Below are 26497 nucleotides of genomic sequence, written 5' to 3'. Positions count from 1 at the left end.
CTTTGTATGTTTTTAACAAGTTTGCTTACCAAAAAAAAGGAGGCTAGCAAGTTTCTTCACAAACACCGCTGACACGTAGTCAGATTCATATATCGCTATGGCATTGAAATCCTCATTCTTGTTGAGAGAAAGTAATCGCTGTTAGCATCCTTTAGCTCATTACAGTTACTTTGATCATTAGAGATGGTGTTTATTATTAAATCCCATTTAACTATTGTTACAATAGTATTTGAGGTACTATGTAGCCAAAAAAGGGTTGAAGTTTTTTTTTTTTTTCTAACAGTGAGTAAAGTGGGTCACCCAGTCGTAGGCTTCAAGAAGGCAGATGCCTTCACTTCTAAGACTTTAACTTAATCTGTTTTCAACCACCTGTCAGCTCATTGTCAAACTTCTAATTCTGTGCCTTTGGGTTTTCTTAATGCAACATTTAATTAGCATTTTAGTGACAAAGTATCAACGTTTCAGCTATCTAGTTGTTGAGTTAAAGTGAAGTTGAAGAATTTGGAAGTAGTCTTCCTTCTTCATTATTCCATCCACTTTGTAGAACAGCTGACCTGAGGTTCACTGTGAACAGTGATGCTGGTGTTCCAGCAGTTTCCAGTACATGCTAGGCTTGAACCTTGGTGTTTCCCAGATTGTTCCTAAACATCTAAACCAATTATCTAACAGATGGTGACTTTTTAGGGTTTTTTTTTCCAGACCTTAGTAAAGTTGTGACACATCAGAATAACTTTAGTTTCTGATGATTCAGGAATCTGCAGTTGTTTCGAAATGCCCCCAAGAGACCTCTCCAACTTGTGTAAATATAGTTCTCTTTCTTAGATTTTTCCATCCACTTTGTTTAATGTACTGGTACCACTGTTACACTGGCCTTCTTAGACCTTCATTGAGTTTCTTGGACTTGGTCACTTGTTGTGAGTATGGGTCAGTTCAGTGAGTGCTGTCAAATAAATCCTGTTTATGGTAGCAAAGAGGCCTTAATAGGCCTTGGCTGGTTAAAATGCATTATTGAACCTTCAACACCATAACTCATAGGGTCATGTGTCACAGTAATTATTAAATGGTCAGCCTATTTGGGGGGGACATCCAGAGAGCCAAAGCTTATTGTTCCTTAACCTCCTAAGACCCGAACTTTTCCATGGCAAGCATTTTTAATTTATCTTTGATATTTGGGCACATTGGGACCCGTCCGTCCATCCATCCATTCACTTCCGCTTATCCTTTTCAGGGTCGCGGGGGGGCGCTGGAGCCTATCCCAGCTGTCATAGGGCGAGAGGCGGGGTACACCCTGGACAGGTTGCCAGTCTGTCGCAGGGCCAACACACAGGGACAGACAACCATTCGCACTCACATTCATTCACACATTCACACCTAGTGGCAATTTGGATTATCCAATTAACCTATCCCCACAAGCTGAATGTCTTTGGGCGGTGGGAGGAAGCCGGAGTACCCGGAGGGAACCCACGCAAACACGGGGAGAACATGCAAACTCCACACAGAAAGACCCCGGCCTGATGGTGGAATTGAACTCAGGACCTTCTTGCTGTGCGGCAACAGTGCTAACCACCATGCCACCGTGCATTGGGACCCGATGAATGTAAAAACAAAGAATCACCAGATTTATTTTTTTTTACCCGATTTTTGTTCCTAAGAAAAATGAGAGCCATGTATGAGGATATTTGTTTTAAATTTTGATGGAACAGTGGCAGTATAATGTCCTCGTAAGTGGACATCAGGCCCTTGTAGAGCAAAATTTTGTATTTTGGTCTAAATAACCCAAAAAGTGATGTCAACATATGTGGACGCCAGGTCCTAGGAGGTTAATGTAGGAGGGTGGTGCACCAGTCAGCATTGGTTCCTCATAGAAGGAAATTACTGTCTGAATCTACAGATGTGTTGAGAGGAAAGAATGCCCACTGTTCAACTAAATTTAGACATAGCAGGACGTCTTTTCAGCGACCACCAACGATTCCTTTTCACCTTTCACTCTTTAAACAAATCTCCACCTTGTTTAGACATCTGGAAAAATCATCTCTCCCATCTCTTTCCAACGCCTTTTTGCTGGGTGGAATCTCTGCTACCATTCAACAGCTTCCCATTTTGGTACTATGTAGAAATATGTCATCCTCCCCCCTTTCTTCCCCGTCTCATCCTGCAGGGAATGACCCCTCTCATGTATGCCTGCGTTCGTGGTGATGAGGCCATGGTCCAGATGCTTCTTGACGCCGGAGCGGACATCAACAGCGAGGTCAGTGTCAACTGTCCGCTAGTCAAATGCAGCAGTGTCACAATGATTGCACTTTTTTTTTTGTTCTGGTCTAACATGTTTGTTCACATTTGTTTCTGTAAACAGTGAAACTATGAACCCACTTTGTGTTGCTCTTCCTTCCCCCTCCCCCTATCGTCATTGTCTCACCTGCTCTCAGCATGCTCTCTGTTCCCCCGGCAGCTCATTACACGAAGTGCACCAATAAGCAATAAGCGAGTATCACTGTTTTAACACCGATACAGGAAAATGATCCACTTTGCAGGCAGTTATTTCATTACGTTTTACACTGTAAATCCAGCAGCAATTTGCTTATACCACATCAATAATACATTTCTTTTATAATTGTGTGCACTTAGTGTAACTTGCTACCACAGACTCTGCATGAAGCTTGAAAATCATTGCACCTATCTGTTGTACTTAACAGTGCACTGTTAGAATTCCTGTTTTTCTCTCTGTAGTGTGTGCTTGTATGTGTGTAATCGCTTTAATTTTCAGTTAGAAAATGCAAAAGTAACACCATTTATGGGCTCTCCTTCACCGTAGTGACCTCATTATTGATCACTGTGATTGCTCCATTGCTTTGATGCTTGTGTTAAGTGCAGTATTGACTCAGAAGCAAAGCAGTACCTGTAAAATCAACCGGTGGTTTATAGAATAAGAAAGATGAAGCTAACATAAATTCAAACAAAGTGAAAACACCTCATTTGCTCCTACTGGAGCCTCGCTGTAAAGTTTTATGCAGAGGCTTTGAGATATTTTATCTGTCTGACATTTCAGCTATAACACCAATAAACAGAGGCGAGCTGAATGCTGTTTGCTCTCCAAAAACCATATCCTGCTTTAACTAGAGCAACTGCCCCCACAAAGCGGCTCGGGAGGAATTTTGGTGTGAATACAGCTGTGAAATTTTCACAGGTATAAGAAAGGGCAATTTTCTGTCAAAAAAGTTCAGTTTTTCAGATATTTTGTCCTTTTTGTCTTGTAATACAGATCACTTGTACCTGCAACCCAAAAGAATCTAAAACAGACTCAAAAGTAACATTTCTCCTATCATCCATATGTCCAGATTTTATGTTTTGCCAAAATTTTGAGCTATTTTTCCCAGAACTTTCATTCAACAAGTCTCATTTCGACATAATAACCCCAAATTTTGGCTTATGGGTTGCAAAAATAATGGTTTAGTTTGTTTTCTTTTTCAGGAGCTAAAAGCTTAGAATACAAAAACCACTGATAAAACTGGCATAAGGGGCGAATTGAATTTCCATTGAAAACTAGTGTTTAGGTTCTGATTTAGAGCCTCAGACATGAGTTTACGAGCAGCGCAGCTCTTCATCAGCCAGCGGTACACGTTAAATCAAATGATGACCATTGGATAGAAAAAATACAAAGGTTCACAAATCAACATGCATGTCTTACAGTATGGAGACAATGAGGCCCTGTACTATGAAGCAGGTTCATCAGAAATCTGGATAAGTGCCCCCAAGAAGGTGGTTATCAACTGCTGCATCAACCCAGGTTTTATCACTGTAGTTGTGGTGTTGGCACCATCACACCAGTTACAAACAGAGAAAAGTGTACTCACACCAGAGAGACTAAAGAAAAGCTCACAGCAGTGACTCCAAAAACATCCCACCAAAATCTCACCTGTGGTAAAAATTTACATGCGAATCCATCTGTAACTCTGTGAGTAATCCTCCTAACAAACAGACAGACTGAGCCAATCACATAACCTCCCTGTGGAGGTAAAAAGTTGAAAAAACAGTGACCTGGATAACCCCGATAATCCCGAGGTAGACGTTGACATTTTGCTTTGAGCGCTTCAAAGCTACACAGTTAAATTCACCTCTGCCGCTTTTAAACTGTAACCGTAATCAAGACCAAATCTGTCTGTGTGGATAAATACATGCACAGAAAAGTAGACCTAAGCTTTCTAAGTAAAGTAAAAATGAGTTAACTTCTTCTCTGCAGTGACAGCCTGTGACTGGCTCTGTTTCTGCTGGAACTGCCTCTTATTATAACGTCATAAATAATTCATTCCTGTAAAAACATAAGCTCTAACAGTCCTGCTGTTGTTTAGCATCAAACCTCAAATGAAACGTGACGTATTATTTAACATCTGTTTGTCCTCCAGGCGACATTTAGAAATAATTTCCTTAATTTACTCAGTGATAAAGCAGCTTTAGAAACCACAGAACAGCATAAGGCTGGTACGGCTGTTTGATTTTATTCACTCGCTGCTTCGCTCGTGAGTCAGCACCGCCCCTCTCCTCGGCGTTAGTTGTCGGTGTTTGTCGTCGGTGTTTGCTGTCAGTGTTGCGCTTTTTCTCTCTTAGTTTCATTCCCCTTTGAAATGAAACGCTAATAAGGGGTGGAGCTGTAGATACAACAAAGTGTGGTGAGAGAGCCTCGTCCAGACAGATGCTCTTTGACGTTTAGAGTGACGATTGAGATGAGAGGCAGGATTCAAGCTGCTAAAGATTTTCTATGAAACTCAAGAGGAAAATCTCCCTGTGCCATCCTGCCCTCCTTTGCTTACACTTCTCCCTTCTGCATACTGCTTCTCACTCCCCCTCTTTCCCCCCATCCCCCGCCCTGAGCTGTGAATGTTAATGGCTGTATATATAAATATATATATATCTCTCTCCCTGAACTTCACCTATGACTTCCCAGGTGCCAAGCACAGTAAACAAGCACCCCTCAGTTTATCCTGAAACGCGCCAGGGGACGCCACTCACTTTCGCCGTGTTACACGGACACGTCCCTGTCGTGCAGGTAGTGATGTTTATGACCTGTAACCATTAACCTGTGGCCCTTGCCCTATCCTTTGTACCAAAATGAGGATAATAATGATGATGGTGATTATTATGATGGTGCATCATAATAATGATGATGCCAAATGACCTTTCTTTCTCCTTCTTGGTCCTTTCTGTGCAGTGTGTATCTCAGTTATGTGGAGAGGGCTTGGCTCAGGATTATGTATGCTCCTAAAATTAAGTGTAGGTCTGACCCAGGCCCCTGTTTCCACCCTAATCTGAAGACTGATCCTGAAGTAAGAAGTAGTAAGAAGCTTGAAGCGCAGCACTGATGCACAGCCCCCAGGGATGCCAAAATTTGAGTGTTTTGTTCAGTTTTAATATATAAAACACATTTTGTTGCAGTCATTACTGTGTGAGCTGACACGGGCTGAAAGCCTGATGAACACCAGCGCCTCCAGGATTTTTTCAGTTATTAATCTGCATCAGCGCAAATCAGAGTTTTGGAGATATAAATTCTTCGTCTTCAGCTCAACACAGACGAATAAGACCCCCACACAGCATAATGATCAAGCATAGCTAGAATGTCAGTGACTTTCTGAGCTGGTTTAGGTTTCCACCAGTTGAGGTTTTTTCCTCTTGCCAAGCCTGACTGTAACATCCCCTCTTCTCCCTCTACCTGTATTTTCTTTCTCCCTGCTCTCCCCCCTTTTTTTGGTTTGTTTTCCTCTTCCTCCCTCCCCTCTTCCCTCCACCTCCTCTGCCTCCCATCTCTGCCACAGTTGTTGCTGGATAATAGAGCGAATGTGGAGGGCGCCCTGCAGGATGGGGCGGAGAACTACACAGAGACCCCACTTCAGCTGGCCGCCGCTGCAGGTAATCGCACACAAGCAGCAAAGGCTCATCTTTAATTTGGGCTTCCGATGGATGTGCACACTTAACCCAAGTATTCTTATTCCCGACCGATGCCCCGTATATGGGATTAGTCACGACATGTTTGACTCCAAGCGCACCAGAAGGCGTTCTCACACAGTTGTAATTAATGCATCACGTTCAATTACTATCTGGGATTCCAGAGTGTAGGGAATTTTAAATTTTAGTTTTCATCACTGTGCTGCTGTATGGCAGAATGTACAGAAGGTATTTTACTCAGTAAAAACGAGCTTCAAACTCATGTTTTATTTTTCTAAGATCTGAGGATTTATTTATATGTTGCATTTATTTATATAAACTAATATATATAGGATTTATTTATAGGATTTATTTATTTATATAAACTGAGGTTGGCTGGCTCAAAGAAATAATTGTACCTTTTCCAGATATAATCCAATATATGAATAATAATAATGGATTGCATTAATATAGCACTTTTCAAGACCCTCAAAGCGCTTTACAATTCCACTATTCATTCACTCTCACATTCACACACTGGTGGAGGCAGCTACAGTTGTAGCCACAGCTGCCCTGGGGAAGACTGACAGAAGCGAGGCTGCCATGTCGCGCCATCGGCCCCTCTGGCCATATAAAAATCCACAAACTGTAAATAAAAGATGGACATAGCTACTGCGACATCAGCCATTTGTTTATGGGCTTTTAAAAAAAATTTCTCATTCAGATTTTTTGTTTCTTTTTTTGTTTCTTTTCTTTTTTTATGTGATTGTGACCATTCCTGGACAGAAGTCTGGATGGGAGACTAGCTCCTTGCTAGCAAGTGGTAGCTTACTTTGTTAGCAAGGTGTACCTTTAGATTAGATTAGATTAGATTAGATTAGATTAGATAGAACTTTATTAATCCCTCGGGTGGGTTCCTCTGGGAAATTCGATTTCCAAAAAAGCACAGCACCGACAGAAGTTACAGAGTTATACACACACACATATATATAAATACAGAGACAATATAAATAAAATATACGAAGGGGATAAATAGAATAAATAGGAATAAAAATAAAAATACAAGTGAATTGCACATTTCAAGTATTGAGTCTATTTACTTTACTGTTATACTAAATTGCCATTTTTAGCTAGGAAAAGACATGAAAAAAACAAAAGTAACTTACTTGAGAAGACTTATTTTAGTATATTTCAGTATTACTGAACTATTACAATAAAGAGCTCATCATTAAAGGTCATTAAAGGGCTCAGTTTTTTGGTACTGATGATTTTCAAACCTGGTAAAGACCTTTAACACTGATCACTATGAGGTTTAACGAGGTAATTTGAAGTTTATCAAACTATTAGCTAACTTTACGAACAAGTCACTGGATCTTGTAAGATCAAGTCTGCTTTATAAAAGTTGGACAGTTTAGTCAAAAATAGTCAGTTCTGGAGGCTGCTGGAGGAAATGCAGTTCCACTTTTTTTTATTGGCTTCATTTTAAAATATAAACCCACTGTAACACTTGCTAGCAAGGCTAATCTAGATGTTGGTATATGTAATTTTATGTGTTATTTTTTTATCATAGAAAATGACAAATGGCTTTTAGTACACCTACTTGGTGAACAAGATGAATCTGCACACCTTCAGTTTGGCATTGTCAGTATTTTACGTTTTCAGTGTTTTGTAAATCAACATTTTTTGACTGTGTGTTTTGTTTGTTTGTTTTCTGGGGGCAGGAGTTGTAAATGGCTGCTTATTTTTATGTTTTTTGGTGCAAGCCTAAAGAGGCTGTGACACTGACTTTATTTTCAGCTCTGGGGATTTCTGCTCGTTTTCTACACCAATTAAGCAAGATACACTATTTTAATTAGTAAGCTTTAAAGATGCCAGTTTAAATCCTTTGCAGCACCAGTCAGAGTTTGGAAACACGGTCATCTTTTCAGCTTCTAAAGTGGCAAACCTCACATATAGAATTTGTCCAGTTTATTTGCATTACTCTACATTCAGACCTGCTAACAAGTTGAAATCCGTTCACAAGTGTTACCAAGGGTGGCTTGGTGAGGTGTAGGAAGTCACACTGCCATGGTAACAAGGGATTAAAACATACAACCACAGATAGTAAATGTTTTTCACATCCTTTTCATTAAATAGTAAATGTGGATGAAATCAAGATCAGCTCCAAAGCTAATATTGTTAATGAACAGCAATGAGCGAGAGGCTTTCTAAGACCCAGAATAACTTTATGCAGGTCCAGGCTCGTGTTTTGATGTCTTGATCCCCAATTGGATCATCATGGTTATGGTGTTTTGTTTGATGCTGTGTCCAGTCTGATAATGTCAAGTTCTGGTCTGCTAAGTAGAAAACTCTCCGAGACATAAACCCAGCTTAGACTATAAAATGTGCACAAATAAATAATAATTTATACCTTAAAAAATGAGTATTTACATACATCTACTATATCAGATGTAGATATAAACATAACAAGTTTATTGTAGTTAACTGAAACTAAATACTATGTGCATATATATTTAAAAAACATATAGACAATATCTGTATTGTTTGATAAAAAATGTCATTACAACTTGTTTTTCTTGAGACTTTGGATATCTACAACACTGTGAGTCAACAGCAGTGATTTTTTCTAAATCTTACTTCTGACCTGTGCCTTTTATAAACAATAATTAAAAAGACTAAAATGTGCAAATTTCAAGCAATGAAAAGAAACTAAAATAAATACTACTTTGAAAATTCTGATACATAGACAACTTTTTAACAAAACTGGATTTAGACACAACACAATATTGATAATATATATATTTCCGAAACATAGATAGGAATCGCAGCAACTCCCAGTACTTTTTTCCATATTGGGCCAAATTTACTAAGGCATTGCACCAGTGAGTAAAGAGAAAAAAATACTGTTTCTATTTATAAAGAGAGCACAGTGACTGTGCACAACTTTTGTTAGTAACCCGTAAAACTGACCATGCCTATGAGCAAATACATAGTTTAAGGGATTTAAGGTGGTCACATCACAGATAGACAAGTGCAGTGGGACAGACGGAGACTTCAGGGAGTAATCTATAGAGTAAAGTAAAACTTTGAAGAGGATAGTGGCTGAATTTCTGCTTTGATTAGCAAACGTTACCTACATTTATTATTTGCTGCTCGTGTCCTCGGAGTAAATAGTAACTCTTGCCCAGTGTTGGTCAAGTTATTTGAAAAAAGTAATCAGTAACTAATTACTGATTACTTCCCCAAAAAAGTAATCCCGTTACTTTACTGATTACTTATTTTCAAAAGTAATTAATTACTTAGTTACTTTTTAAAAACACGATTTACAACCTGAAGAGGTGATAAAGCGATAGATCTTTCAGCCCAATTCTACTTTTTCTGCATAAATCATCATACAAAATGTAATCAAATGGAAAAGTTTCTTTTTAAAACTTGTTTTATTAGTTTTAATCTTTTAACTTTATGCATCAAGCAAAAATGTAATTATCTGCAACATTCTCTGACTTGAATAAATTAGTTTAACATTTAAACCTATTTTCTGCACATTCCAGCACATAAAATAAAATATTTTTTGTGTTTACACTCACTCTTTCAAATAGATGCAAGTAAAACACAGCAGAAAATAAATAAAGTCAAAGACTCAGCGGTCCTGTTGCTCTATTTTCACCTGTAAAGCAGGACTGGGGGTAGGCGGAGGTTTAACCTGGTGCAGGTGTGCCGCGGTCAGTTGATGAATCCGCGAGTTTCTCTGTGAGTTTCCCATTATGTCGTTGCGCACTCGGTGCTTGCTTGGAAGTTTAGGGGTTTTTTTCGCTGTAAAAAGACGTTTTCTTCCTACGCACAACGGACACTAATGTTTTTGTCACTTTTTATGGAATCAAACTCAAAGTAAGGTCAGTACTTCCACGCTTCGATATGTGATCCATTGTTGATCTGCACACAGCTGCTGTCACTAACGGCGCACTCGCTTACGTCACTGTCATGAGACATTCTCGCAAAAAAATCACGGTTTTAGTAACGCAGTAACGCAGCGTTCCTACGGGAAAGTAACGGTAATCTAATTACCGATTTTGCAATAGTAATCCCTTACTTTACTCGTTACTTGAAAAAAGTAATCAGATTACAGTAACGCGTTACTGCCCATCTCTGCTCTTGCCCTCTAATATATGCACAGGACTGAAGCTGTACCTTTCAAATGCGGGTGTGTGTGTCCTCCCTTTTTTAATCTCTTCCCTCTGTCATCCTCGTTAGGTAACTTCGAGCTGGTGAGTTTGCTTTTGGAAAGAGGGGCTGACCCCATGATTGGAACCATGTGTCGAAACGGCATCTCCTCCACCCCGCTGGGAGACATGAACTCATTCAGCCTGGCAGCAGCACATGGCCACAGGTGACACAGACAATCGCACAGACACACACACACATGCACTCTCAAGTTCCAGCCAGCCAAGACGTATCCATTACCACAGTATTGATCCATTTACACACTCTGCCCCGGTCCATCTGCCTCTCACAAAATCCTGCAGCACACGAGAGGCAGATATCTCAGTTTCCCTGTCGGACAGCAGGCAGCGATAAGCGCCGCAGTCTATTCGGCCGCTCTCGTGGCTTCGGTTTGACATAATTTCCCTGCAGCTGAGTAAGACAGAGCCCATTAACATTCAGAGCAGCGAGGGCTGTCAGGAAATGGAGTGGAGTGGAAAGCCAACAACACAATGCAGCATTATTAGGACAATCAATTATAGTGTGATGGTCATGCTGCAGTGTGATGTGAGCAGGTTAAAGCTGCATTAGGGCTGTGAGACACTAGACGTTCTTATTTAACATCAGATAAAGTTCATATACGAGCATCAAGAAGCAAACAATAAAAGGATTAATGTAGCTAGTTGCTAACAGTGAAGGTTCCAAGACCCCAGCACACAAGTATTTCTACCTGTGGTATTTTGTCTATCAGTTGCCAGAGTTATTAAACAAGGCTTTGAGAATGTATGTAAAGCATAAGCAGTCATGCAGAAGAGCACAGGAAGATGTGAGTGTACGCTACAAGTATGTCCAAGACAGCGTCCGTAAGTGGTTTGGTGGATTATATTAAAAAGCATCTTGGATGTAAACTTGTAAACTTGACGCATTTTAAAAAACATAAACTGGATCCTGGCCGTGTAGCTATAAAGATAATGTTCATATCTTTGGAAAGGAAAACAAAATATTCCTTTTTCTGACTTTGATTACAGTATAAAAAAAACTGTGTATATGAGGAATATGAGGAAGAACTTATTCGCTAAATGAGTCATTTTGTTCGGTTCTCACTCTGGTCATCTGGATATTACTAGTGTTCGTTTTTATTGTTATGTGCACATATCCATAGGTGTGAAAATTGAGGCGGGCCTGTATAAAGTTTAGTTTGTAGCTTGGTTTTTTTTACATAAGGGTGTAGGTCTTGAGTATCTTTCAGATTTAAAACATTTTTTAAACCATCTGGAGCATTGACGTATCTTGGTTTTGTACTTTTAAAAATGTATTTATTTTTAGAAATAAACTGAATCTAATAAAAAAAAATGGTTTGATAATAATAATGTTTCCTGAATGTCGTATCGACTGGATGGTGATCCATTGTTGGCACTTCCTTCCTTAATCACTAGTTCTTATGTTTTCCAGTCAGTTTTACTTCCTCTTTTTGGGGATTTTTTTTTTTCCATCCTTGTTACCTGTCCGCCTCACCCAGTTTAATTTCACCTGCCTTGTCTTCCACACCTGTTCCCTATCCACCAATTGCCCTCCTGTGTCCGTTAACCACCCACTCCAGTGTACGTGTTTAGACTCCAGCTTCCCTTTGTTCTTCGCCAGATGGTCTTGTTCTCACTGCCAAGTGGTTCGGCATTTTCAAGTCTGGTTTCTTGTTTCTAGTTTTCCCTCCCTGTGTATTTTATTGCCTTGGACTCCTTGCTGTCTTTCATCTATATGTTTAATGGACTTTTGCCTTTTGCCTGTTCCCCATGTGGTTCGTGTGCTTCACTGCTGTATTTTTTTCTTTCTGCCTATCTTCTGACTAATTATTTGGATTCTGGGCTTTTACTAAGCCTCTTTGTGCCTTTGCATTCATTAAACTTGTCAGCTATCTACTCATCAAAATATCCAAGATATTTGTTTCTAGTGAGGGTGGAAACGGTGAAGGTAGGATTTCAGAGACAATACAGTTGTGGGCAGAAGTTTGTATCCCCTCCTCATGGGCATGAATTTCATGGTATTTTGGGGATTTAATTACTTCTTTGAACTTTTCTTTTCCCAGGGTTGAATGATTGTAAAGTAAACATCTTTAATGACTTCAAAAGTTCATGAGTTGGGTGCATTTACTGTGGATTTTCTTTGATCCACACAGAGTATAAAAATATGCATACGGATTAAAGTGTATACATACAGTCACCTAAATATTTTAATAAGTGGAAATGAAGGTTCTGCAGTTGTTGTTTTTTTAACTTGACAAAGCCAAGCTCTATTAAGTTCTTGTTAGTGATTATGATTGACTTCTGGTAGTTTCTCTTTGCCAACATGAAACAAATTTGTTTGACGGCGCTCATTGTCCAAGGAACTCACTGAAGATCTAAGAAGGAGGATTGTAGATTTAAGTTGTGAAGGTCTCTTGGAGTCATTTGTAAATAGCTGCAGATTCCAAGATCATCAGTCCAAGCAATTGTTATATGGATGTGTCACCACCAATTCTGGAAGGAGACCCAAACTGTCACCTCTGATAGGTAACTGATTAGGATGTTCAGGAACCATCAAGGCTCAAGCCTGCCATCAACTGGAAACCTGCTGGAACATCAGCATCACTGTCCACAGTGAAGAGAGTTTCACATCTCCATGGACTGAGAGGCAGGTGACCAAGAAATAAACCCCTGCTTCAGAATGGACACCTTCAAGCTCAACTGAAACTTTCTGCTGCCCACCTGGACAAGCCATATGTCTTCTGGAGCAAGGTTTTATGGTCAGACGAGACAAAGATTGAGCCTTTTGGCCACAATGACAGGAGCAATGTTTGGAAGAGTAAAGGTGAGTCTTTCAAACCGAAAAATACCAGCTTTAAAGCACACTGGTGGTAGCATCATGCTCTGGTGTTAGTTTGCTGCCAATGGTACTGCTCCATTACACAAAGTGGATGGAATTACCAAATTCTTCACTGTCACCTAAAATCAACAGCTAGACGTTTGAAACTTGGACAGGTCTGGGTGTTCCAGCAGGACAACAACCCCCAACATACATTAGAACTGGTATTTCATTGGATAAAGTAAGCTAACATTAAGCTTGTTTTCCAGCTTAAAGGATTTGTTTGACAGCACTTGCTGGATTGACCAACTCTCAGAACAACAGGAAAGTCCAAAGAACTTAGTGAAGATCTAAGAAGACCAGCGGTACTGGTATTCGTGCCGGTCTACTTTGCTTTTGCAACTAGTATTTCTCATGTTAAAAGTTGACAAATTTTAAAGATATTTCTGTCTCTGGTCATCATAACATTGGGTCATTCCATCCCAAATCACTGTGTACTTTGAGCTTCACTAAAAAGTGCGGACACATATAAAGATTGGTGTGAAATTTTAGCTTCACATGAAAAACGTTTCGTCAACTCACTTGCATGTTTTTGTTTTGGGGTTTTTTTGCTGGGGCACTTTAAATCTGAGGCCATGTTTGAACCCACAAAATTGTGGTGTGAAAAAGTGGCCAGGATGTATAATTTGGGACAGATACATATAAAAAAAAAGCCTTAAGTTAAAAGTTTAAATATGACCCATAAGCAAGCACCCATTCATTTTTTTTTTCTTTTTTTTTTTTAAACAATTGTTGCATACAAAGCTCCTGTGCACAGTTCTGTCCAGGAAGAGGTTTCTGTTAAAGAACTTGTCTGCACAGAGCCCTGACCTCAGTCCCACCCAACACCTCTGGGTGGCAGTGAGCCACATCTTATCTGCATCAGTAATGCTCTTGTTGCTGAGTGGAAGCAAATCTCTGCAGGTTTAAGACTGTGTGAAAAGCCTGAAACCAGAAGGATCGAGGTGGTTACTGCAGCTGAGAATATGCAGTGTTTGGGTTTATGCATGCATGCATTGTAATTCTGCTCAAACCTGACAAAACCAGCAGCATGTTAGTACCAATAAAACAACATTTTATGATCAAACAGCCTCCCCTAACAGGACATGATGATTTGCTGCACTTGGACTCCAAACGAGACCCTCCTCGCTGAAGCAGATGGTGCAGTGATGCATTATCAGGCCGCAGTCACGCTGTTTATGTTACATGCTGGAGTCCATTCTTCTCAAAGAAGGGCGTCTGTTACTGCTGCGCCGTTGTGTTGCTCAGATCCAATGCAATGTTGATGGAGTACAATAAATTTGGAGATTTGGAACAGTTTTTCTTTTCAGCCTGATCCCTGTAAGAGTCATATATTATCACTCCTACACGCTGGTGATGCAGGTTCAGAGTACAATGGGACATTTGTAGTCAATTAAGAGTGAGCACCAGTGAGAGCTACAGAGCCAAATGGGCTTAATGTGGATTTAATGCAGCTTGTGGGTGTCTAACTTGAAACCATTGATTTCACAGCTTTCCTTCATATTATTCGACCCCAGGCCAGATGTTTACCTCTCGCCCTGACCCTGTCATTTTGTCTCATCTCTCTTCTCTCATCTAGGAATGTTTTTCGGAAGCTCCTGTCCCATTCAGACCAAGAAAAGGGGGATGTGCTGTCCCTGGAGGAGATTCTAGCTGAGGGTTCAGATCCAGGGGAGAAGAGGTTGGCTCCCCAGGCCAATGGTGGAGGGACCCTGCGAACAGGAAAGGCCAGACTGAGGGCCCTGAGAGAGGCCATGTACCATAGCGCAGAGCACGGCCATGTGGACATCACCATAGACATCCGCAGCTTAGGTCAGATTTACTAATGCATGCTTCACTGGCACAAATGCATCGCTCTCCGCTGCCTCCAGCTGTCATGAAGATGTGCTTGTGCTGTCCTGTCCTGTGCTGTCCTGTGCTCGCGTCCTCAGAAATCCCAACTACTCATCCAACCATGAAACGCTCGCACAAGTAGGACTTTTTATATCCGAGGTGATAATAACTCGGTCGAAGGTGTGAGCACGATGACGGAACTGTGTCCTCGGGCAGTGCTCATTTTGTAAATGTGGCAATCATCAGCTTGCACCCCAGCTCATTGAGCACAAGACCTTATGTGGTCTGCTGATTAGGTTTTGATGAGGATTCATTGATTTTAGTCAGCAAAACAACCTCACAGTCAATTTAGTAGCTGTTCTGTACTGTCAGGTTATCAGGTGATACTTTGCAATTGTTGGTTTTTAAGGATAGATTTAAGAATTTTCAGATGAAAGTAGTAAGCTGTCCAAATGTAAAAACATACCCACTTACCAGCACCATCTAAAAGTCACCAATTAGCACCTTATATGCCATTTGTTAAACCAGTTAAAAAACCAAAGTGTTAAACTACACATGAGATATAAGCTGCTAATTAGCGAGCTTTAGGGGTGTTGGTACACAGCTTCTACAACTGTGGGCACAATGTTTCCAGGATTTAAGCTAATCTGTGAGTGATGAGCTTTTAAAACTTTCTTATCCACATTGGTTTAAAATTTGCAGATGATAGTAACGATTAAGATCATTTTCTGTGGCTGGATTATTTAGCCGGGATACTCTTTTTAAAAAATATTAAAGTGTGGAAAACTGAGAAATTGACATCAAAATTACAAACTGTACATAAAAGATGGACACGAGCTGCTGTTTTGGCCATTGCGCAGAGATGTAATCAAACTCTGGATGCAAACGTCCAGAGTATTTTCTCACATCGTTTATGTTTCATTAAAGCGTGGTTGCGTGGTGAGCGCTATGTTGATAGTTAAAATTTTAGTTTGTGATCCAGTCGTGATCACAACGTCTGTGGTAAAAAAAAAAAATTAGTTCTCCCTTTTTTAAATTTGTCCCCTGTAAAGAAAAACAAAGGTGCAAACTTCAACCTCTCCCATTGTGATCTTGTTTTTTTATGTGATCGGTTCTGTTTGTTTGTCTGTTTGTCTGTTTGTTAGCAGTCCAGCGTCAAGTTTTCAAGATATTGTGTTCAAATTTTGTGTGACGGTGAATAACAATATCAGCTGATTTAATTTAGGTGAAAATTGGGTCAAGGTCACACTAAATGTGAAGATCAGTAAAATCTTTACATAACAAACAATTTTTTATGGATCGTTATAAAACTTCCCAACAATAATGTAGTACCCGGCTGGCTAAGCATTTGACCTTGACCTTTATTGCCAAGGTCGAAGTTAACCTTGAAAAAATTTTCAGAAAACCATACCGAGTAATATCGTATAGAAGGGCATGCCGTACACATTTATTTTTTCAATACGATGCCCTACGATGTCACACACAGCTTTTTTTACACACAGTCCCCCGTTTTCAGAGGCTCAAAAGTGGAGTGTAACTTGCATTAATCTGAAATAAAAGGATTGCTTTTAATAACTGGATGAAAATCCCTTGGCGTTAATGATTGCCTGAAGTCTGTATCCTCCTTTGACATGCTCTGTGTACAGAGGCAGAATTACTTAAATGTCTTCATTGTCCAGGATCTTATGGATGTGACTGTATTTGAGGGGTTAAATCAGCCGGAGAAGCTGAAGAGTCAACTCATGTCATGTGTTGAAGAAGACAAAACTTCACAGAGATCCCTCAAAGTGGAATAATGACATAATTTATACTAAACTTTATGGCTTAATGAGCTAGTTTAAAAACAAAGTTACCCTCACAAAGCATAAAATCCCAATAAAACCCACCTGTATCAGGCTGTAAACGTCAATAATTTGTGCTTTTAGGTTGCACATTTTAACACAGTGGATTAGAGGAAATGTAGTTTTTGCCAATTGGCTTTATTTTTCTGTTGTAAAGGTTCTTGTCTGGACAGTAATTACAACCACTCATGCTGCTTTTCCAGCTTTGCTAGCAGGAGCAATCCTGTCCTGAAACAACACACAGACAGACAGACCTGAACAACTGAGAAGTTGTGCCATATGTTTTAAAATACAACTTTTTGCTGAACAATATTGTAGAAAAGGAGGACGACTTGACACACCGTCCGTGTTTATTTGTCAGTTTTTTATTAGGAGAACACACTGCTGGCAGTTCTGTGAGGTTTGGCACCTACATCCTGTAGCTTTTCAGCTGGTGTACAGCACACACCCCTCCTCCGGCTTCTATCTATCTATCTAGGGAGAGACCTCGTTAGTTAATGCCGCACACCTGTCCCACCAACCTCCTTGGCACTGCCCTTGAGCTCACTGCACCACCGCTCCCCTGCCCCTGAGCAAGGGACCACACCTCTACCAGAAATATAAACCTGCCACCTCCAGACTGGGCTTTTCAGTCCCACCATTTCCCTGTTGACTTTTTTTTTTTTTCAATATTTTAAGTTTTTAAAAAATCTTTTTAAAAATGAGCCATTTTCAAAGCCATAAAACATACATGTATGAAAATACCTGGATGATAAATTTTCCACTCATCTCGTCAGTTAAACTTCATTCACGTCCAACACATTTAACAGAGCATTCTTTAATTACATTCAGGTGCTGCTTTTCTATTCTCACTGAAACCCTTAATCCAAACACCCACCATGCCATCGTCCTCCACCTCCCACAACGCCATCACGTGATGGAAACATGGTCGGTTCTGTTGCCCTTGAAACCGCTCGCTCTCGGATGTTGTGTGTATTCACGCTCCGTGTGCTGGTGTTCCCAGGTGTTCCCTGGACGCTGCACACCTGGCTCGAGTCCCTGCGTACCTGCTTCATCCAGCACCGCCGACCGCTGATCCAGGGCCTGCTCAAAGACTTCTGCTGCATCCAGGAGGAGGAGTACACTGAGGAGCTGATCACGCACGGCCTGCCACTCATGTTCCAGATCCTCCGATCCAGCAAGGTCACTGGAGCTTTCTTTCATATCCACGTAAACAAAACGCTTATTAGAGGAACATCAGACAACGTAAGGCACGCTTTCTGGGAATACAAACCGCCCTGTGCCCATGTGCTGGGTCGACATTAATAACACTCATGTTTGCATAAATTTAGTGCACTTCAAACCATATTATCATACATTTGCATAATTTCTTGTCCCGGATTGCTCATGGAAAAAAACGAGGCCACAAAACTGTAATATGTGTAAAGTTTCTGTCCTCACTGGTGTTTGTGTGTGTCTGCAGAATGAGGTGATAAGTCAGCAGCTGTCAGTCATTTTTACGCAGTGCTACGGGCCCTTCCCCATCCCTAAGCTGACGGAGATCAAGAAGAAGCAGACCTCGCGCTTAGGTAAGAGAGCGAGTTATTAATGCTTAACATTTGCTGTGTGATGAGGATGTGACTGCGGTGAAGATTCTCTCTATTTTTTGTTGTGTTTTGGGGGGGTTAGAGCGAGGAGTTACCTCAAGCTCAGAGAGCGCGCTTTTTCTCCTCGTCACATCTGTAGGTTCCTTTGACATTTGCAGCAGGTGATTAAATAAAGGTTTACAAATGGATTTAATCCTATTTACAGTGCATCCTTCTGTGCTTCAGAAGAAGCCACATATAGACAAAGAAGTATCAGATTAACTCATAATGAAACAAGATCTTCTTGATGTTTTCAAAATATTTTCACAAATAATTTGTTTGTTTTTTGTCTGTTTGTTGGAAAAACACCACTTTGGGGGAAATCTATCTAGAAAATGATTTTATTTGTGTTCTAAGGAGCTGTATGAACATTATCTAGTAGTAGAAATGTATTCAGTATATTTGAAGGTTTCTTAGGCTACGTTCACACTGCAGGTCTTAATGCTCAATTCCGATTTTTTGATCAAATCCGTTTTTTTTTGTCTGCTTGTTCACACTACAAATAAAATGTGACAGCAAACGCGCTCTAGCGTGAACCCTCAAAGCGGCCCGCATGCGCAAAAGAAGACGTCACACACAACGCGCTCTGTTTAGACCCAGAGCAAAAATTATTGTTTGACTGATGGCTGTTAATATAAAGACTTGTTTCAGACTTTACGTTCCCCAATTTTGCTTTAAGTTATAAAGTTATTTTGTTATTTACATATGGCCTAATGATGATCCTTATTGCTGTTTTAGAGAGGAGCGGTGCTTCAAAGGATAGTTGCAGATTTCTGTCAGAATCTGCAGATTATACAGTACGAATAAAATGTTCACGTTTCTCCAACGTTGTCTTCCCAACAGTTTCACTGACATCTATACTGGATGGCCAGGAAGCGTTCGCGATATCTTCTCCGGAGCTGATAACTGGCGTCTGTCTTGTGTCAGTGACGTAAAAAACGGATTTAATGCGACATGACCGTTCACACAGCAGTCGCTTTCTAAAACATCAGATATGTATCGGATTCAGTACCACATACGAAAGTGACCCAGGTCGGATTTGAAAATATCGGATTTGTGCCGTTCACACTGTCATACCATGATCGGATATGGGTCGCATAGGGTCAAAAAAATCGGATTTGATGCGCTTTCGCCTGCAGTGTGAACATAGCCTTAGTTTCCTCAAAGGAAGCTTTGGGAGATTAAATAAAACCTTGAATTTCACATGCAAAGGTCTTTAATGTTTGCTCTTCTTAAAAAGGTTTTTGTGTCCGGCTGCAGAGACAAAGTGAAAGTGAATTGCGTGTGTGGTATTCAGTCCTACTTGTGGTGCTTGAGTCATCACCTGTCACTACTGCAGCTGATTGTCAATATTTGTTCAAAGTAAAATTACAGTAAAGTCCATAATTTTGTTGTGCAAAGATACAATTTTAGTTATTTTGCTTTTGTATGTCAAAAAAGTGTAAAATCGAACAATCGAGATGTGAGTGAAGTGCAGGATTACAGCCATTTTTACTAGATTAATTGGACACTTAGGCCTCACCTCAATGCACCACCTCAGTGAATGGAAATACAAGGTGCAAACTGCTGTTTACCGAAAATGAATTTATCTCAGTTTCTCAAGGTAAAGAAATATAAATTCTTCAATAGCTAAGTCAGTCACCTGATCTCAGTCCATTACATCGTACTTTCCAGTTAGTGATGTAAACACTGAATGCAGAGAGACCCACAAACAAAGACTGACTATAACTGTGGCAGTGAATCCTAAACAGTTAATGAGACACTTTTTGTTAAAACCTTTGAATTACATCTGAGTGTGCGCTTCAATCGCATCTTGATTGTTTGATTTTAAACCCCACTGTTGTGGAGTACAGAGGCAAAATTACAAAAGATTGTGTCACTGCCCAACAAATTATGGACCTAAATGTAATTAGTTTTAATCCAAGTTGCATTTCATTTTTTGGCACAAACTCATTGAACTACTGTGGTCAAATAAGGATAGTTTTGAATCACAGTAATTCATATTTAGCGGCTTGGCTCTGTTCTGGGACGTCGCCGCCTTTCTGTGTGCGTTCACAGCAAAATATTGGGAGAGCAGACACACAAAACATACATCGAACATCAGTGATAACAAAACGTGACAGTGAATATGTCAGAAAAAAAGGAGAAGATGAGGATGTGAAGCAACATTAGGCAGGCTTAAATAATCCATTAATGGATAGTGTCCTGCGGCATTACGGAGCTCCTGGATAGTCTGAGGTGCAACTTGCCAGCGTGAGATGGATGAAACATAATGTCTCAGAGGTAATCTATCGTTAGGTCAGGCAGATGTGGGGGCCAATCAATCGTATCAGTTCCTTCATTCTCCAGGAACTGCCTGCATACTATCGCTACACGAGGCCGGGCATTGCCGTGCACCAGCATAGAGTCTGAAAGGGAGTCCAAGGATTTCATCCTGATACCTGATGGCACTCAGGGTGCCGTTGCCTGGCCTGAAGAGGTCTGTGTGTCCCACAGTGGATATGCCTCCCCAGACCATCACTACCCACCACCAAACCGGTCACGCTGAACGATGTTACAAACAGCATAATGCTCTCTGCATCTTCTCCAAACCCTTTCATGTTTGTCACATGTGCTCAGGGTGAACCTGCTTTCATCTGTGAAAAGCTACAGTGCCAGTGGTGGACTGGTATTCTATTTTAAATGCCAATTGGGCTCACTGGTGCTGGGCAGTGAGCACCGGAATATCAGGCTACCCTCATGAGTTGTTTCCGATTGTTTCATCAGAGACATTCACACCAGTGCTGAAGGTCACCCTGTTCCTCCTTGCACAAAGGAGCAGATAGTTGTCTTATCGATGTTTAAGGACCTCTCCTCGAGCAACTGCATGTCTCCTAGAATCTCCTCCGTGCTCATGAGACTGTGCCGGGAGACACAGCAAACCTTCTGGCCATGGCACGAATTGATGTGCCATCCTGGAGTTGTTCTGTAGCCTCTGTAGGGTCCAGGTATCACCTCAGGCTTCTAGTAGTGACACTGACCCTAGCCAAAAACTAGTGAAAAAATAGACGGGGGGTTGTCTCGTTTTTGCCCCTCTAGGGCTCCTCTTCCTAATTTGATTTACCCCAAAGCAGCTGAAAGTGATCGACAACCCCCTCTGCGAGGTACCGGACCAGATCAATATCCCACGAGTCTGACTGACTTGATGGTACACTCTTATTAAAATGTGTTTTCATTTTTGTTTTTGTTTTTTATTTAAAGTCATTAAAGATGTATGCTGTACAATTATTTCACCCTGGAAAAAGAAAATATTAAGTTCAAAGAACTAATTAAAACCCCTGAATTACCGTGATGTGCATGCCCATAAGGAGGTGCATGTAAACTTCCAAAACTGTAAAGTGAGTTTCATTTTAAAAGTAATCTGATATTTTTTTTATTTTATTTCGACGTGCAGTATTTTCTGGGTCATTCTTACTATTCGGTGCCATTTGAGTCCTAATGACATAATATGGTATATTTAGTGTAAAACTTGTCTAATGCTTATTTCTAAACCATTTTCTTGTATGTTTAACCCCCCTCTACCATAGAACACATTGATATATACACAGGATAAATACATTAAAAGTAAATTACTTTTATTTTAGCACAAGTCACTAAAGTACTATGTCCCCAGTCATGCTTGCTCGACTTCAGTTACAAATATAACTTAAAAAAAAAAATCTAGATTTTTCATCATTTCTGGATTGGCTTATTTCTAATGTTCCTCATCAAATGTTCTTTTTTATTATTAATGCATGTTTAATACTTAAAATCTTTAAAAAAAATGTTGTGTCCCTGAATCAACTGTCACCCCTGTTACTCTGATAAGAATTCCATAGAACACATCACCTGATTATTCTTTTAGTCACATGACACTCCCGGATGTAACATATTTTGGAGGGAAAACTTTCAAGAAGAAGACGAGTAAGTACCACTCTTTAATCAACCCTTTTTTCAATGTTTTAGCAAGATTTTGTAATGTGGCAAAGCATAACACGTCCAACCTGTTACGCTTATTAATAGTGGAAACAATTTTTTTTTTGTCATTTTTATAATATGGCTAATAAACATGTTAAAAATGGTTCTTAGTGGTCACCATGTACTAGCTTGTTGTTCATCATACTAGTAGTAATGGCTAAGTTTAGCATAAAATCTCCCCCTTGTTACCGTCACCCCTGTTATTGCTATGCACTGTAACAGGGGGGACACATGGTAACAGGGGGGACGTAAGATGATAGAAGTTTAGTGTTTAGGGTTATTTATAAAAGTGTGTATTGGTAATTATTATTAACCTGTATATATATACTTTTAGAAGATTTTGAATAGTATACATTTTTCAGGGAATGGCACCAATGTCTGCTGCGGAGAAGCAGCGGCGCTACCGAGCACGTCGTGATGCTGACCCTGAGAGAAGACAGATATATCTCAAAAGAGAAGTGGAGAAAGGACAGAGAGGAAGGGGAAAAAAAGAAAGTGGCAGATCTCAGTGAACGACAGAAGAGAGCACAGAGAAAGCAGTGGCGAGAAAGGAAAAGAAAGCAGAGGGTCAAAGGAACCATGAAAATCCACCAAGTACTCAGTTTCTCTCCAGGAACAATAAAATACAGGGACATAACCTGCCTTTGCCAGGCAGACAAAGGTGTACTGGACTGTGAATGCTATGGCCTGAAGGAGATAAGCCTTAGTCAAGAGGCAAGTCCACATTGCACTGAGGGACCAACCCGGCCTGAGAACATCACAAAAGATCATATTGGTCAGTGGTGCATTATCAACTACGATGGTGAACCCTACCCAGGAATCATTCTGGAGGTTGAAGAGGATGTTAAAGTGAAATGCATGCACAAGAACGGGACCAACAAGTTCCACTGGCCAAGTCCACGTGAGGACATAACCTGGTATAGGGATGACCAGGTTGTGTGTCTGATGAAAGAACCAACACCTTTGAATAAGAGGTCAGTTCAGCTGGAGAGGAAAGTGTGGGATTTCCTTGAAAAAAACTGGAGTTGCTGGTCTGTTGCATAGGTAAAATGTGTGAGAAAAATGTTCATTATGTTGGGTGTACAGTGAAAATTTGCTTGTTTAATGTGGACATGTATCTACCTGTGTTGGTTGGACGGGCATGGTGAAGGTGTTCAAAGTTTCTTTAAGGTGGTATTTTTTGTCACTGATGTTATGTCCACCCTGTTACCTCCTGTCCACCCTGTTTCTCCTCTGTCCACCCTGTTACCTGTGTGTTTCTTTTGTTAATTAAATCAAATCAACAAACATAATGCATGTCTCTTTGGTTATTGGGAGGGAATGAATCAGCAAAATTAAGTTACTTAAAAATGGAGCCAATTTTTTTTTATATTCCCTTTGAATCTAAAAACAATCTTTTGAAATTACACTGTCTTAAAACTGAACCTGTCTTCTTTCAATATAATGCTTGTTTAAAATACTTCCTTGAAATTTCCTTGCAGATTTTAAAAAGGGACATTGTAGCTTTTAGAAAATGTAAATATTACTATAACTGTGTATTCAAAACAGTTATTAATAGAAAATTGAATGTCCTGTAACAGGGTGGACATTTGGCACGTCATGGGTAAAGACTTTGATTTAAAAAAATATTATAATATAATATCCTTAGCTGGACCAATACATTTTTCTTATAGGTTGAAAATCCCTCTTTTAGATGAAATGTTAAAATAATTCAAAATTTTGTATTTTTTGATGAAGAGTGATCACACTGAAATGGCACCGAATAGTAGGAATGACCCTTCTCTATGTGCAGATAAAATGGGTCCACTTGTCTGTAATGAACCAAATCGTCCATTAACACCTCAAACTTTATTTTAGACATTTCTTTGAGAGAAACGAGGAAGAAGAGAAACATTCAGTGACGGCGCTGCAGCGCCACCTGCTGATCATTTACTGGCAGGGTTTAAATAAAGTGCTTTAAATCACTTGATTTGTGTGCAGTGAATGAAATGCACTCGAGGATGCAAACACCGGATATCAAATGCAAATCCCCTGCCGTTTAGGAATGCTAACGCGATTTGATAATTCAGCACTGATAGGCGCGTGATGAATCAGCCTTGCGGTAATTAATGGCCACATTAGCTTAATCTTCTGCTGTTTGCTGCTCTGCATGCATTGTGTGGGAGACGTGAATAAATCTCTCTTTTTTTTTTCTTTTGTTTTTTTTAGACCCCCACTTCCTGAACAACAAGGAGATGTCTGATGTTACCTTCCTGGTGGAGGGGAAACCATTTTATGCACATAAAGTTTTGCTGTTTACAGCTTCACCCAGGTAACCTGAAACTTTGCTCCTATTTTATTTTGTAAAACAAAAGCGCACCGATGGGAAAAATAATGTAGAATTTATCTGTTTTTCGTTGTTGTTGTTGTTTTTAGGTTCAAGTCGCTGCTGCAAAACCGACCAGCAGCAGAAAACACCTGCATTGAGATCAGCCATGTCAAGTACAATATTTTCCATGTAAGATGTTTATTTCAGTTCAATTTAATTCCGTTTTATTTTTACAGCACCAAATCACAACAACAGTTGCCTCAAGTCACTTTATATTGTACGGTAGAATGTATGTGGGAAGGAAAAACTACCTCTTAACGGAAATGAAACCTCCAGCAGATCCAGGCTCAGGGAGAAGGCAGCCGTCTGCCGTTCTTCTCTGGGGTGAGAGAAGAAAGATTTCAGTGCATACAAAACCTATTCCCACTCTCAACCAGACCCACAACACTCATCGTCCCCTATGAGTATAAGAACAGGCTCCACGTTTGATTGTTTTATTCTGACGGAATGGTGTTAGGTACATAGTTAAACAATCGAGATTAAGAAATCCATTTAATTCTCAAACACAGAAAGTATATAACTCCAACTTTACCGTATGAAGCTTAAGGCTGACCCAATTTGTGCACATCTGTGGGAATGGCATGAATCTTTTTGGAAAAGGGTTAAATGAAGTCTGTCAGCAGTATTGCACATTTCTGATTTTAAATGATTCGCATTAGCTGTAAACCCAGAGCCCAGAAACGTGAGCTTGAACCGGCTTGGCGGCTGCTAAAATGTTGGAAATGTTCCTGCTCGCTTTCTGGATGTTCTTTATCTTTTAGCTTTCCACTGGGTGTATCCATGAGGCTACAGAAGACACAATTAAACTGCGGCCCCAGAGCTTCCCCCTCCCATTTCTTTCCCCTTGTCTCTTTCAATTTCTCTCCAGTCCTGCTGGGGACTTGTTTATCTCTGGTCTGCTCTTTATTTTTACTGATTGAATGCTTGTTCCTTTTTAAATGGCGATAAAAAGAAAACATGAGAGTAAATATCACTGGAAGGTATTTGATAGCAGTGAAAATATGTAAATGCTTAAATTTACATATGTAATTCAAATCTGGATTACTTTCCAGGTGACAGAATGGAGCCAAAAAAGAGGCACAAAAAAAGCAACAGAAAAAAGGGTCCCTCTTGTACTCTTCATCAGCTTCATAACCTGAAGCCTGTACTGTTCTCTGTTACAGTTGGTGATGCAGTATTTGTACTGTGGAGGCACCGAGTCCCTGCACATACGCAACACTGAAGTAATGGAGGTAAGAAAGACTTAACCAAAGCCTGTGGAGTGACAGCATGAGTATTAACATTTCTAATCCCGAGTCCTGTGCCTCATTCTGTGTGGCTGTACTGTTCCCTGTAGCTCCTGTCTGCAGCCAAATTCTTCCAACTAGAGGCCCTTCAGAGACACTGTGAGATCATCTGCTCCAAGAACATCACCACCGAAACCTGTGTGGACCTCTACAAACACGCTAAGGTGGGAGGTTTACGGTCTCTAGCAGCTGATTTACATACTGGGAGGGGTTTGTGTAATGAATTTTTACATAAGGTGCAAACATGCCATTAATTAACAATTGCAGACTGGCAATACAACCACCACACACACTATTTTTCAAGCTGCTCTCATATTTTTGTATTAGCAGTGACTCAAATGACAAATGGAACAAAGTGGAACAAAAACTTTATGCATGGGCTGACACACCAGACACGATCAAGACGTTCAGTTGAGCCGCAGTCATGCTAGGCTCAACTGAGAATAGGGAATAATAATAATGCTTTGGTGCATGGAAGACACAGACTTGTCTGCAAACACTTGCCAACTACTTGCAGAGCAGTAGTGAAACTGTGGA

At 40.3% G+C, this 26497-nt stretch overlaps 1 protein-coding gene across 2 annotated transcripts in view; it reads left to right on the top strand.

Annotated features, from left to right (window-relative positions):
• Positions 1-26497, top strand: part of LOC147310164 (ankyrin repeat- and BTB/POZ domain-containing protein 3-A) — a 264271-nt gene that overhangs the window by 231880 nt on the left and 5894 nt on the right. The window contains exons 6-16 of one of the 2 annotated variants that reach the window (XM_086268996.1): positions 2159-2248; positions 4940-5041; positions 5805-5898; positions 10165-10300; positions 14591-14823; positions 17689-17867; positions 18148-18253; positions 24515-24617; positions 24722-24803; positions 25838-25906; positions 26011-26124. In XM_086268996.1, coding sequence (XP_086125122.1) covers positions 2159-2248; positions 4940-5041; positions 5805-5898; positions 10165-10300; positions 14591-14823; positions 17689-17867; positions 18148-18253; positions 24515-24617; positions 24722-24803; positions 25838-25906; positions 26011-26124 — 1308 coding nt within the window. The remainder of the gene's footprint in view (positions 1-2158; positions 2249-4939; positions 5042-5804; positions 5899-10164; positions 10301-14590; positions 14824-17688; positions 17868-18147; positions 18254-24514; positions 24618-24721; positions 24804-25837; positions 25907-26010; positions 26125-26497) is intronic. The other variant, XM_086268998.1, reaches the window with a different exon arrangement.

This window comes from Aulonocara sp. 'chitande type north' Nkhata Bay, linkage group LG17, assembly GCF_057382095.1.
Source record: "Aulonocara sp. 'chitande type north' Nkhata Bay isolate Kocher_YH1m ecotype deep benthic linkage group LG17, A_spYH_male_GT1.1, whole genome shotgun sequence".
NCBI classification, from domain to species: domain Eukaryota; kingdom Metazoa; phylum Chordata; class Actinopteri; order Cichliformes; family Cichlidae; genus Aulonocara; species Aulonocara sp. 'chitande type north' Nkhata Bay.
This window is presented reverse-complemented; position numbering and strand designations above follow the sequence as displayed.